Below are 15307 nucleotides of genomic sequence, written 5' to 3' on the forward strand. Positions count from 1 at the left end.
AGTGAGGTGAACCATCTCCACTGACTGACCAAAGTGGAGAAGGTTCATTCAGGAAAGCACTGAGCACAGAGGGACTTCTTCAGAAATACGCAGAGGCGAAGTCAAAGCAGAGTGCACAAACCTCCAAACAACTCAATTAACTGACCTTCAAAGCAACACGTGCTCCACATGTAGCATCATCTGCAGATCGTGTGCTCATTGGACTTATCAGCCATCTTGGAACCTGTGAAACCAGAGGGGAAGCAGGTCATCCCTGATCCCGAGGGACTGCCTAAGAAGAAAGAGAGACTGGTGAGTGTTACTTAATTTGAATTTATATGGTATTTCTTTTGTACTTGGTGATTTATTTTACAAATTATTTCAGCTAGGAATTCACACTACTGACGTGTACAGTGTTTTCAACCTGTACATTGGTTTTTCCAGGCAAGAAATGTCCGAAAGAACCCAACTCCAGTTTTAACATTGATTCCAGTGGGAAACTCTGATTCACTTAAAGTTGTTTCACTTCAAGTCGCGATTTTAAGGAACGCAACTACAACTTTAAGTGAGGACTTACTGTAGTAGCTTGTCAAGAAAAATTTGTTTTGTGTTTCTTGGGATGGTTTATAAACAACTTCTGTTCCAAACATTCAATTATGCCTGTATGGCAAAAGAAAGAAAGAAACAAAGATTGTATTTGGGCCTTAAAATTTCAACAGTATGATGCACAATGTAATTTTAGATTTGACAACAATCTGCTATTTTGTAATGTGTAATTAGTTTTTTTTTAACCGTTATATGCACTAATGTTGGGACCATATGAGCAAGTGTTTTTTGTCAAGGTTATTTGTAGGTGTATTCTTTCTCTGCTGCACGACTACTGTTGCTCATATGTACAATTGAACTCAGGATTTCCTTGTATATTCATTGTTTTTCATAGTTACCATTGCAGTGCATAAATTTGCCAACTGATCTGATTGTTAATGCTATTGCTGAACACTGTTTACAATTTGTACTACTTTGTTTTGTTGAACTCTCTTCATAAATTTGAAAAATTACTTTTTTAAAATGCAGAGCAATGGAATGCCAGAATTACGGAGTTGAGAAAACAAGTTGAAGATCTTTTTGAAAGGAAATATGGTAACTATTTTATTTAAATCTTTTGTACAATGCTAAACAGAGTGTGCTATTAAGCTACCTCGTGTTGTTTATCTAAATATGGATTAGTACACTTGTGCTCTTTAGTGCATAGTGTATAGTACGGAAGAGTTGGTTAGTAACTACCTGTATTGTGTGCCTGCTTAAATCATGTACTTCTATTACTTTAAAGAGGTTTCAGTTGAAGAATTGTGCAGAGTTTTAGTAACTATGGATAGAAGTTGCCTATAATGTCAGTATGTTTTATAAATGAAAAAGGCGTCTTTTAGGGAAATATTTGATATCATTACTAAACTCTGTTTATGCAAACAATTTTAAAAAAATTATATTCTGCATCAAAGATCTGTGGCCAATTTTTATGGGATGTACATTAAATGATTATTTATTTTTGGCATGTTTTACACTGGAGTTTTTGCAGGGAGGAGTTGGTGTTTTGCACAAGCAGGACATGCATGGGAATATCAAAGACGTTGGATGCATAAACTATCAACAATGCTGACTGCATTTCTCATTTAATCACCTATTCTTTCCAAAAGTTATTCACTCTTGATCTTAGAAGCAATGGTTGGTTTATGCACTGTATGGATGTCATAAATTAGCTGCTTCCTCTGCATTGATGAAAGATCTTGCGAGTCTTTGGAATTCTCTTCCCCAGAGTGGTGGAGACAGGGCCATTGAATATTTATAAGGATAGATGGATAGATTCTTAACCTTTGACTCCCTTGTTAGTCGTTGGGGTAGATGGAATGTGGAGTTGAGGCCACTCTCGGATCAGTCATCACAGCATTGAATGGCGTGACAGGCTCAAGGGGCCGAATGGCCTACTCTTGCTCTTAATTTATATATTCGTATGCTTCGAAAGGGAATTGGCTATATACTAATAGGAAATTTTCATAGGGCTGTGAAGAAAGAGCAAGAGAATGGGACTGTTTGGATAGCTCTTTTGGAGAGTTAACATGGGCATGATTGGTTGAATGGTTTCCTCTATGTTTTAAATTCTATGAATATAAATGCTAACTGATGAGGATGTTGAGGTCTATAAGACATCTTATTTCCCTACTTGCCCCAAGCCATTTTGACTGCTCCATTTTTCTACTTGAGTAATTTAGTCTACAACATTGTGTGTGTTTACAAACTCTAAGAGAGTATTGCACATTTTCTTTGCTTTAAAGAACATCTTCCATACACTCCACCAGCATAATTTAGAACTTGCTGCAAGTGCGTTTGCTTCATTCAGTCAGTGCGAGGTGTTTTAGACACTCCAGGACAAAGCAGGTCCTTCTCTAGAGCATGAGGATTGGGAGGGTTCTGTAAGAAAGCCTCACGATGTCTCAAAAATGTATCAAAAGCAGTTTCCCTAACAAGAACGTTCTCAAGTGATGTCACTCTGGTAGCATCCGGACAATTAAAATTCTACAATTTAGATGTCTTTTTCGCATTCAAAACAAGTATGCTCTCTATTTTAGCATATATAATGCAAAGTGGAATGTAAGGAATCAGAACAAGTATTGTGTGAAACCATTGTAAATGATTGAATATGTGACTAGAAGTTTAACACTATTATGTAAAACTTTTAGCTCAAGCCACTCTTGCTACTGGACCAGTTGTGATCCCATATCCACTCTTCCAGTCCAACTCTGAAGATCTTTGTGTTGATGGTCTACCCGAAGGCATTCCATTTAGGCGGCCATCCACCTATGGCATTCCAAGATTGGAGAGGATCCTACTAGCAAAAGACCGAATAAAATTTGTTATAAAAAAGTACGTTTTTATTGCGAAATTACGTTTTTATTGCGAAATTAGATGATCTTGCCTTTTGGTACAGGAATTTTGGCTGCTTAAATCAGGCCACAAACAAGTGTGGTATGTTGGATCCTCTAGTTTTTGTTTTGTAGTCTTTGATCTGTCAAGTGTCATTTATCTACAGTAAAATGAGCTTCAATTCTTTAAGGAAAAACTAATTTTTAACAGCAGATGTAGAGAGATGAATCTTGGCACTTTGCTTGGAATTTTCAAATTTTTGGTCACTTGACATGATGGGATGATTTTTGGTAACTTCATAAGATTTTGTTCATCATAGAAACACACTACCACTTCTTACACCCAGTGTCAGCATTAATTGAAATTAAAGATCCAGAAGTGACTTACTAATTTTCAATGACTCCAAGCTATAAAATCCTCATTGAAATTATTAACAAGCCTTTTGTGCTTTGAAGTAAAACGGTTCACTGGCCAACTGTGAATATTTTAACCTTCAGCAGTGTGATTTTGCATGTTATTTCTTCACTTACAAGTCAAGAAAAGGATTTATTTTAGTTATAAAGTGATTAAAATCTCCACAGGACCAAGAGCTTCATTTGGAGTTAGAAAATGAAGTATCGGCTGGATACCATACCTAAAACTTCGGAGAAGTTGCTGCATATATTTTATGTTATCACCGTCTAATTGGAATTTTGGCACATTGAAATTCTGATAATGTTCTTGTTTAGAGTGGTGAAGGGCCATGCCTGATATTAATGTTTGTACCATAAATTGGATTGTACCTGCAGACTTTCTGTCTGTAGCATCTTGTAATTTTACCAAGCATTGCCCCTTGGATTTATCTAGTAGCTAGAATGGATTTTGTTTTTGATGGATCTATGCTGGACATGCGATTATCTTGTCAAAAGTGATTTCTCCTTGCCATGTTTTGATTGCTTTCCAATATGTGAAATGCAGGAGAAAAAACATCTAATGTGTATGGTCATATTCTTTCTTTTAAGGAAAGTTGTTGCTCAGTTCTAATACTCTTGCTTCTGATTCCTAACTAGTGCGCAGCTTAGTGTTGGCTCCTTTTCTGACTCCCAAGTTATTGTGCAGTCTACTGCCTCCCTCTCCCTGTTGTGTGCACCAAGTGAGAGTCAATGAGTTCAATTGCTTGTCTGCTATATTTTTAAATTAGTGGGCCTAATGCACTAGTCCATCATTAGAGGATAAAATTCTGCGGGGGCATGTTGCCATAGTCCAAGTAGTGGATTGTCATGATATTGAATTCGGGCCATTTTAGGAATATAGGGACTGCACATGGAATTGGGGGTAATATATTATGGATTGAGAATTGGTTAGCAGACAGGAAACAGAGTAGGATACAATGGGTTTTATCTCAAAGTGGCAGGCGGTGACTAGTGAGGTACTGCAGGGATCAGTGCTTGTGCCTCAGCTATTCACAATATGTACCAATGATTTGGATGAGTGAACCAAACTTGGAAGGAATGAGTGGTGAGGAGCATGTTAAGAGGCTTCAAGGCAATTTAGACAGGTTAAGTGAATGGGCAAATACATGGCAGATGCAGTATAATGTGGATAAGTGTGAAGTTATCCACTTTGGTAGGAAAAACAGAATGGTAGAGTATTATTTAAATGGTGACAGACTGGGGAATGTTGATGTACAAAGGGAACTTGGTATCCTTGTACACCAGTCACTGAAAGCAAGCGTGCAGATGCAGCAAGCAGTTAAGGCAAATGGCATGTTGGCCTTCATTGTGAAGACTTGATACATGAGCAAGAATATCTTACTGCAGCTGTACAGGGCCTTAGTGAGATCACACCTGGAGTATTGTGTGCAGTTTTGGTCTCCCTACCTAAGAAAGGATATACTTGCCATTTGAGGGAGTGCAGTGATGGTTCACCAGACTGATTCCTGTGGTGGCAGGAGTGTCGTATGAGGAGAGATTGGGCCAACTAGGCCTGTATTCACTGGAGTTTCGAAGAATGAGAGAGGATCTCATTGAAAGGTATAAAATTCTGAAAGGGCTGAACAGACTGGATGCAGGGTTGATGTTTCATCTGGCTGGGGTTCTAGAACAAGGGGTCACAGCCTCAGGATATGGAGTAGGCCATTTAGATCTGAGATGAGGAGAAACATCTTCACTCAGAGGGAGGTGAGCCTGTCGAATTCTGTACCACAGAGGGCTGTGGAGGCCAAGTCACTAAATACATTTAAGAAGGAAGTAGATTTTTAGAGTCTAAAGGCATCAAAGGGTGTGGGGAGAGAGCAGGAGTATGGCGCTGAGATAGATGATCAGCCACGATCATACTGATTGATGGAGCAGGCTCGAAGGGCCGAATGACCTATTCCTATTTTCTATGAGTAGCAAATGCATGGATCCATTTTCCTTCTATACAAAAGAATTAGTACTGTAACCTGGGGAGAAGCAGCTTTTGTGTGAGAAGGGATAATAAATTAGAGTATAGTTTGGGCCCTCAAATACTTATTTCTTTGAAAAATGCATAATTAGGATTGGAAGCTCCATGTGTGGAAAATTGTAGTTTTGACTTTGTCTCCCCTTTACTACAGCTCCAGTTAAGTTTTTTTTGACTTCACAGTAACCTGTTAAACTAAATGGTTTGTTTTCCATATAAGTGTTTGTTTCTAAATATAATTAAGCTAACAGATTTTCTAACATATGTTTTCAAAGGAATTCAGATTTATGTCAAAGAAATTGTAATGGTGTTATTTAATTGGTGTTAATAATCAGACAACTTTTTTGCAGTAAGGCAAAGTACTCAATTCTCAGTTATTTCATCACCCGTTGCAGGTAATGGTGCAATTAACAATGGATGCTTTTACAGGTTTGTAGTAAATTTGGTTAATTTTTTTTATTCTTCCAGACCAGAACTGTTAGCAAATGAGCATGAAGAAACAACTCCAGACAAAACTGTCCCAGGAGGTATGAATTCAAATTCTCTTAAATATCTATGTATAAACTGTCATCTGCACTGCCTTTGTTGGGTGGCAGTACTTCTATTTATATTGCTGGGGCTGAATGTCAACTCTCTGACAACTCTTACCTCCACCTGGACCATGACCTCACTTCCAAACAATAAACTTATAATTTTCTAGAACTGTATCCACTTTGTATCCTCTGGAGATTTTCCCCATCCTCATCTTCCTAAACACAATTCTCCACCCTTACATAAGCTGCTTCTACCTCCTGAAGACCCACAAATGGGTTTGTCCATGTGGACTGCAATTCTTTTGGTGCCCCCTCGCTTTAGCAAATTTCAGGTTTATGTTAATAACCATTGCCTTTTCACTACAAATGTATCTATGAACTACATAGCTCATCGTGTGCCCTCTGTTTCCTTCAACAACAATCCAACTACTCCTCTCGATCATTAGTCTCTTCTGCTTCACTGAACTTGTGCTCACATTCAAGAAGTTTGCCTTCAACTCCATTTATTTTCCTTCAGATAATTGGTCCCACCTATAGAATGGTAACCCAGAAGAAGGCCGTTCAACCCATCATGCCAGATCTTTTGAAAGAACTGTCCGATTAATCCCATTCCTCTGCCCTTTCCCTGTAGCCTTGCAAATATTTTCCCCATCATTCGTATTTACCCAGTTCCTCGTTGAAAGTAATTCTTAAGCCTGTTTCCACCACTCTTTCAGGTAGTGTATTCAGACCATCATAATTCTCAGCATTAAAAAGTCTCCTTATCTTGCATCTGGTTCTTTTACCAATTGCTTGAAACCTTAGTCTGTGGTCAATGAGTTCTGCCACTGGAACCACTTTCTCCTTATTTACTCTATCAAGACCCCTTGGACTTTTGTACCTTTAGTTTATATTGTGTCTCTCTACATTCCTTCTACCAAAGTGCATCACTTCACTTTTTTTTTGCATTAAGTATGTCTGTCCATTTCACCAATCCTTATGAAGTCTGCTACTATTATCCTCACTGTCAACTACATTTGAGTTTCGTGTCATTTGTCTCTCTTTGTAGGATATGTTGAACACTTTATTACAGTCCTACTTCCTACTGTTTCCCCTCATGGAGGAATCCAGAACTAGGGAGCACAATTTAAAAATAAGGGGTTTCCCATTTAAGACAGGGATAAGGTAAAATTTCCTCTGTCGGTCATTAACCTTTGGAATTCTCTTTCCCAGAGAGCATTGGAGGTCGGCCATTGAATATATTTAACGCTGAGTTAGACGTATTTTGATTGACAAGAAGTAAGAGTTATGGGGGCGGGGCAGGCATGAAAGTGGAGCTGTGGTCACAGTCCGATCAGTCATGACTTTATCGAATGGCGGAGCAGGCTTGAGGAGTCCAATGGCCTACTCCTTTTTCTTACCATATGACCCACTGAAAACCCTACCCTGATCTTTGACCATTATGTAGATGACTTGACTCTGTTTTCTGCTTTTGGCTTGATCTAGATTTTTTTATTTTGTATCAAATTTTCACATCTCCATACTTTTTGCATGGTCCATTTCTGACTTTCCGCTTCGTTCCTGGATTCCTCTGTCTTTGGAGATGAACTATCTGCTGACATTTATTACAAACCCCTTTCAATTTCTTTGACTCCACTATATCTGTTTTGATATCACTAGAGGTTCCAAAATGTCATCCTTATCCCTTAGTGATGGATCCCCTACCGTGATTGATGGAGCCCTTGCCTGACGGGACCATTTATCTCCCAAGCTTAGGCTGTTGCCTCTCCTTGCTTTGCTCAGATATGTGGTAGCATCCCCTGACCTTGCCTTCCACGGCATCAACGTTTGATAGATCATCTAAATACATTATAGCCTGTATTATTTAACTTATTGTCCGCAGCCATATTTTTATTCTTTTTTTCCCCAATCATAAACTCCTATCTTCACATTCATAATAGAAATTGCTTTAATAAACATTGAAACAGCAAACTTAATGCCAAAAATAAACGAGTTATATAAATCATTGAGACATTTTTCTAAGCTGATGAGAAAAAACAAAAGACATTGAGTAAAAGCAAATGCTCATGTAGACCTTTTTCTAAAAATGCATTTTTCTAATAGTTTAAAAAGATTTATCTTCTAAATGAATGTATCCCATTAACCTGGCATTTTATTTGCAATTTATTATATTCGACCATCTTGCGCTGTGCTATGCAGCTAAGTGGTTCACTAAGTGAAAAGGTTTGGACACCATTGTCTTACTTACAAATTTTGTAGAAGCATAATATATCGTATTATCACCTGAAAGATATATAAAGTTAATGTAAAACACTAAACTTATTTATACTCTCAGTTTTCTGATGTGCTAAATATTTTACTAAAACAGTTTGTATATATCCTAAAATGGTTACTGTGTGATTGATTTTTGTTTTGATTATTTTTAAGTGATTGACTTGGAAATTATTTGTTAGAGAAGGAGCTCAGTATCTTTACAGAATTCTAAACATTTTCAATTTCCAGCAAAAGAAGAGTGGAATACCAGAATCACCAAACTAAGGAGAATGGTTGAAGAACTTTTCAGCAAGAAATATGGTACAAACTTTCTCTTAGTTGAATTCATTCCTGTTTCTTAGCTGTACTGACCATCACACAATTGAAATGTCCAGCTCTGCAAAAAGCTCATTTTATTGACTTGATGCATGCATTGATCCTGATGTTGAGGTCTTGGAAAAGAAACAATTTATAATCGTTTTTGCCACACACACACACACACACACACACACACACACACACACACACACACACACCCCACCCCCCACACAACAACAAAATTGTGTATTGCGTATGGTTACGTGTTAGAATACCAATTTCTGTTTTTACAACCATGGATAATAACCCATGCTTCTTAGCCTGGTGGAAGTTCAGAAGAAAACCAGCTGGACAGATGATAGCACTGTAACTTCATGAATCAATAACAAGACAGGACCCATTACGCGATCTTCTGTCAAGATGCAATCCAATTTGGTGTGTGAATCAGCTCTTGGTTTAATATTTGGTCAGGATAGATAAATATGCCAACAGGTGTCTTGATCATCTGACAGGTTATCATCACTTGAAGAACCACATCTGGATTGTCTAGGATATGTTAGGGATGTAAGGATACCCAGAGACTGACTGACTGACTTTTCCTTCACTGGGAAGTCACCAGTATCATAATTTCTACTCCAAGGTTAGGGCAATTCTAATGGATCCACTTGTTTTCTATGTTTGTCTGATTTCCAGGTTGCTACAGGTGAACGTAAGCTTAAAGCAACCCTTTGATTTCATACTTTTAGAATATCAACCATGTTGTCTTCCTTGGTTTCAGGGTTTGTAAGTTATAAGCTTATTTGTCAGATTTAACTAGTGCTAAGTTGCTTCTCTGAGTGTCGAGAGTTGTCTTTAAAAGCCATTTTCATCTGGCACACTGACTTCCCATGAATGTTGACATTAGGTGCAGCCAAGGAAAATCTGGATAAAGCTGATTTTTGAGAAGGTTCGCTGAGTTGGACAAAAAATTGAAAACTGTACCAGTTATGTTGACTGGCAAATGCAAAAAGCAGAGCATTTAAAGCTTGAGGTGAGCAGTGTTTGCCGGACAGAAGCCAGCAATAGTTATCTGGAATAGCAGCAGCAGGTTGAACCAAAGAATGGGGATTAGAAGGGCGATGATGCAAGGACAGTCTCACCTATTACGTTCCAGGCAAGAAGGAAGGGAGAAGAGGAGTGAGATAAAGAAACAGCAACACAGTGGCAGATGTGGAAGTGAGATATCATGTGCCCTGACTTGCGTTTTGCTGTGCCACAGGAGACCCACTATTTTCTATAAAATAGAGAATGAAACTGTGTGTTCTGCAGTTTTGCCACTTATATAGTTACCCAAATAAAAGGTAATTAATCATGATGCTTCAGTTTGGTCATGGTTGTACTGATAACCTGCTGTAGTCAATGAGTGCATCAGTCAGTGTACAACTTTGAGTCAGCTGTGAGGCCTTGAATTGAGTCTGAATTGGTACTAGTGTGGGAACAGTATCTGGTGTGATCCTGGTTTATAGTTATACAAATGTAACACCTTTAAGCGAATTAACATTTTGGTGATGGGATTATGGAAAATTCTGCAGTCAATACAGCGTAGTAGGATAAACACAATTACCCCATGCTCCTGGAATGGAGTCCTGCTTGAAGGGGGCACAAATCACAGTTAGGCCTCTTGAAAGTGAATTGGAACACAGAATTGGCTCTACAATGAGTTGCCTTGTAGGAAGTGCAGTTTGTGTTAATTCAGCCTAATTTGCCATGCAGGGCTAGCACATCAATGCTGACAACGATCTTTAACATTTTTAGCAATCATAGTTCAGATGGAAGGTCATCAACCTCAAAAATTAATTTGGTTTCCCTCCACAGATTCTGCCTGGCCTGCTGAGCGTTTCCAGCATGCGTTTATTATTGTTAACATTGTGTTGTTGACTTATTGTAATTCTGATGTTTCACTTGCTTACAGCTGAAGCCATGGGACAGACACAAGCAATGATTGTGCCCTATCGTAAGTTTGAATCTCATCCTAAAGAACTGTATGTGGAGGGCTTACCTGACAACATTCCATTCAGAAGCCCTTCTTGGTATGGTATTCCTAGGCTAGAGAAGATCCTACAAGCAAGTGATCGGGTTAAGTTTGTTATTAAAAGGTTGGTTTAGTTTCCTTTTTGTTTTATTGCAGCACTTTTAAGATGCAATCTTTAAATTTTATATTTCTCATTAGTTGAACTTTATTTTTTTAAATTCTGTCTGACTGAGAAATGCTGGAGAGAAGTAAAAGCAGCGCAATTCACATCAAACCGACTTTAAGCTATGTTCCATCAAAACAGAGTGAGGTGTAAGTGATCAGGATGAACTTTGGGCAAGAGTTGCATACCATTAAATTTTGTGCTTCAGAGTGGGCAGTCATTCTTAATTGGTAATTTTGGAGTATTTACTATGAGAGCTAATACTTATCCAGCAATAGACTCTATGCTTCAAAGTGCATGTTTAAATTGTTCAGAGCAATACTAGATGTACACCCCAACTTGCTTTGCTAATGAGTTGACTGTTTAATTAGAATTACATTGCATTGTTAATTTTGGCAGTACTAAGTCTCGATCAATAAACTCTACGTTTTGAGGAGTTGTGTGGCTTTTTTTATATAGTACATCAACTGCTAAAGGGTTTACTTAGTTTATGAAACTTGAAAGTTTTATTCAATAGTAAAAATTTAAGTTTAAATTTAATCTTTTGGTTAAGACTGGAACACTCATTTTCTTTTCACTTTATTTAGTTCATAATCAATTTTTATTCTCCTAGATCAGAACTACTGGTTAATGAGCAAAGCGAATCCAATATACAGCGGTTAAACTTAACAGGTAAGAGCCCTTTCCCACTCCATACTCTCTTGGTATAAGCTAAATAAATGCAGGTATTTATGGGGGGGGTGGTGTTAATCAGCACATTAAATGCTATGCAAGATGTATGCTGTATTTTTGACTTTAGGCATCAGCCATGGGTCATTGGTAGCACTCTTGCCTCTAAGTTAGCAGGTTGTGTATTAAAGTCCTACTCTAAAGTTGAACATGCTGGGGTTAATTTTCACCCACTCAACCTGCCAGAGGGGCCTTTTAAAATCAAATATTTTGACTTGTTTCCCTCTTCCATTTGTAATTGTGCTGGCCAAATTTTTTAATTGTTGACTGCATTTAGGTGACTGAGGTGCCTGCTGGAAACAGACAGGAATCTTATGAATTTGTGCATATCAGGGTCCTATTAAATCATTACGTCATTTTGCTAACCACCATAAACAAGTAGAACTCCCTAGTGCTAAATGACAGAGGAGAAGAAATAGTCTTTGAATTGTATTTACATGTCATACTAACCATATGTCCTTTGGGGCTTATGCTCAACTTTGTCTTCTGTTATCTGCTTTAGTACTATCCTGTCTTGGATCCAAAATTTCAGCACATTCTACAATGGCTTTGTCATTGCCTTCTAGATAACTTAAGTTTGTCAACGCATGTTGCTAAATTTAAAATATTCTGTATGTCAAACTGGGAACAGCAGTAAGCTAGAGAGTTGGGAGAGCCAAAGTAAATATTATAATAATCCGTTAAAATTTTTGTAGCCTGTTACATAGCTGTAATTAAACTGACAAATAAATATGCATGGGTGTTAAGTGATCTGTTGCTGTTTTACACATTGTATGCAAATTAGCTGCCAAATCCAAACAACTGTGGCCGCACTTAACAATATTTCATTGGTTATAAAACAATTTTGGGACATCATGTGGCTACGAAAAGTGCTGTATTAATTCATGTCCCTTCATTCTGTCTGCTTTGCCTTCCATTCCTTCCTGTCTTATGACTTAGAGGTATAAATGCTTTGGTACCCTAATTAGCTGACTTCTGAGCATCAATAACACTATTATGAACCACATGGTGCTAAGTCCATCTGATTTCTCAATACAGTAATTACACAAAGCACACTGACACTGTCTTACAACAGAATTTTTTTTGAAATTTGCTGATGGCAATGTCATTTAACCTTTGTAACTATAGATTTTTGTTGCAAATGATTATTTCTGTTAATACACGATTTTCTCACCCATCTATGTCATTTTCTGAGCAAATGAAGTGGATGGGTCACTCATTTGTCTGAACTTGGACTTTTGAAGAAATTCAGATGGAACGGCAGCTATTAACACTCTCCTGATGAATTTCATTGTGCTTAATTAGATTAGATGATCAAATAGGGGCACGTTAGTATTATTTTTGAAGATTGAAGTGGCTAAGATCATCCTTGGCGTGTGTGTGTTTTATTGAGTCATGTGCCATTTTACTCTACAATGCCCTTGGGATAGAAGTTGAATGGAATGAACAACTGTGGCTGTGAGCTTTTATTATGTTTGCTGTTGGAATGTGAAAAGTCTATGTTAGCAGAGGGAGATTCAATTGAATAATTTACTTAAAAGTAAAATACATTGGAATGTCATGGTCCTTGTACCTTACCTGGAATTGTGATTCAGTCAAGTGTGTGGAAGAGATTTTTTGGGGGTGGGGAGCAATGGTGAGTAACTTTTTCTTACTGTTTGCTTTGGCCTTTTAATTTTTGACCATCATTGGCTGCCATGCATGAGTGTTGGAAATTTATAAAGGCAAACTCTGAATGTATTCAATCTGTTTCTCCATTATTCTTTCACTATAACGTAACGAGTTTTGTTTCCACATACAAATACTCAATCTAGCTCTCATTGTAAAGGTGTTAATTGCTTGTGAAAAAATACTAAATTTCTCTAATTCACAGTCTTAATTCTGAACTTAAGAATTTAAAGAATAAGTCTTGCCTGAGAAATATAAGAAACTGGTGTACAATTATTAATTAAAGTGTAATGCTGCAAAAATTACTTGAGTTATCATGCACGTATTTCATTTTAGCAAAACTTGTTTAGATCTTAAGTATGTTGGCTAACTGGATATTCAAATTGGTAAGTTAAAACTACGAAAGGTTCTAATCCTAAATGTTCATCAAAATGTAGGTTTAAGTAAACGATGGACTATATATACGGGAGTAGCATAGGGGAAATGCAAGTTTATTTAACCATCTTCCCCTTCCATCCCTATGATGGAAATTTGATCTTAAAGTGCTCTTTACCAAGTGTTTATTTCATCTTGATAAAAAAGAATTGACTTTAATGGACCATATCTTTCTCAACAGTCCAGTGGAGCTGTGCTTACAATGATTTTAAAACTTTATTCATTCAACTTAGGACATTTTTGTCGTCATTGCTCCTTGTTGATAAAATGTTGGAGAGAAGTAATAAATAAATGTTGTTATATTTCAGGCGTTCTTGAAATTATTTTTGGATGTAATTAGTGAGTTATTATGATTCATGTCTCTCTATGGTAGCAACACTGATGAGTTTAGGAGAAGCTGTATTCCGAAAACAGGTCATTTGGTTCTGTTTACTGCTTCAGATACACGTAATGTGCATTTGCAGTTGAATAATCTTTCAGATTGACATTTGAAATGGCCCAGGAAATCTTACTATTTTGTCTTTATCGGCTTTATATTCCATGCTGGTTCATCTGTATTTTGCAGGCTATATATGTGTCGCTTTTATTTTTGTATTTTCCTTACTGCATTGTACTTTCTGATTTATGCAGGTTCTGACCCTAACACTGATCATTTTAGGGACAGACTGATGCCATCTTTTGCTGATGCCTCAGGTACCACGGACTGTTTTTAATCAATGGCACTTTCATGTTTCAGCACAAAAATGTCATTATCTGAACCTTGTCATACTTTTTTCTGGTGCAACTAGAAAGGCAGTACATTATAAAAATGCTTTAGTTGTGCACAACTAATGATCATCACACGCAAAGGAGTTTAGAAAAATGAACTGAAGAACTCAAAACAGCATGTGGTATCAGTCTGTTTCTAATATAGTAAACATACATGATATAGACTTAGTGCATATATTTTTATAAACTACTCAAGTTTTGGATAATACCATTATTCATTCCTCCTCAGGAAGAAGAAACCAGTGTCTAAAGTTAACATAGGTTGGAACCTGTAAGCCTGTGCCCTGGATTAAAATGTAACTGAACTAAGTGATCCAGCAGAACTAAAGCTAAAATCTACATGCAAGTTCATCTGTTTTAGTTCTTGATACTTCCTTAACTTCAGCTCAGAATCACTTGTTACAAACTTTTCATAGATTCACATGTCCGATTGACTCTGGTAAAATATTCACTCAGTTGTGGCTTCAGTACAGCAGAGTAGATTTGTTTCTGATTTTAGTTTAAAGTAAATATTTTCCGCCATAATATTTTATATTTCAGCAACTAATAGGTGCCTTGGTAAAGCATATTCCTTTCAGCAGTTCAAACTGAGTTTAAATAAGGAGCCCGTTAATTATGCTGATATTAAAGCATAACTAAATTGCATAGATTATTTTGCCACTATAGCTAAGTTTTTCTCTTGAGCTGATTAGAGTATCTTTGAACTAAAGAGAAAATATTCTTATGTATATTATCCTTCAAGAGCAGTTGTTGCATTCAAGACTATATTTAAGGAATTTGCACTTGCAAAACATTTTCCATTTTACTTTGCCAGAATTCTATACGTACCTATTATACTTAAAACATTCAATAAGCTTGACATGGGCAGACGAGTTAAGCCTTTGGCCAAGTATTTAACTTTTTCCTCTTAAGTCTTGGATTCAACCCTTTGGCATTATCTAAGCTATAGTGCCTGTATTTCTAGTAATAGAGAAGGCAGCATTCAAAGTTTTAATTTGTTTTCTTTATTCATTATGTTATAACACATCTCATACCCTGCGCAATCCAAAGCTTGTAGTCTTCCCCACATTGTTTTAATATATATGGATTTACTCATGAACTAAACCCTAT

At 37.1% G+C, this 15307-nt stretch overlaps 1 protein-coding gene across 9 annotated transcripts in view; it reads left to right on the plus strand.

Moving 5' to 3' along the window:
• Positions 1 to 15307, plus strand: part of LOC121283176 (general transcription factor II-I-like) — a 194479-nt gene that overhangs the window by 134047 nt on the left and 45125 nt on the right. For 8 of the 9 annotated variants that reach the window (XM_041197396.1, XM_041197395.1, XM_041197397.1 and 5 more), the window contains 7 exons: positions 1054 to 1119; positions 2715 to 2898; positions 5788 to 5846; positions 8355 to 8426; positions 10375 to 10558; positions 11211 to 11269; positions 14060 to 14122. In XM_041197396.1, coding sequence (XP_041053330.1) covers positions 1054 to 1119; positions 2715 to 2898; positions 5788 to 5846; positions 8355 to 8426; positions 10375 to 10558; positions 11211 to 11269; positions 14060 to 14122 — 687 coding nt within the window. The remainder of the gene's footprint in view (positions 1 to 1053; positions 1120 to 2714; positions 2899 to 5787; positions 5847 to 8354; positions 8427 to 10374; positions 10559 to 11210; positions 11270 to 14059; positions 14123 to 15307) is intronic. The other variant, XM_041197393.1, reaches the window with a different exon arrangement.

Source organism: Carcharodon carcharias, chromosome 10 (assembly GCF_017639515.1).
Source record: "Carcharodon carcharias isolate sCarCar2 chromosome 10, sCarCar2.pri, whole genome shotgun sequence".
Classification (NCBI taxonomy): Eukaryota; Metazoa; Chordata; class Chondrichthyes; order Lamniformes; family Lamnidae; genus Carcharodon; species Carcharodon carcharias.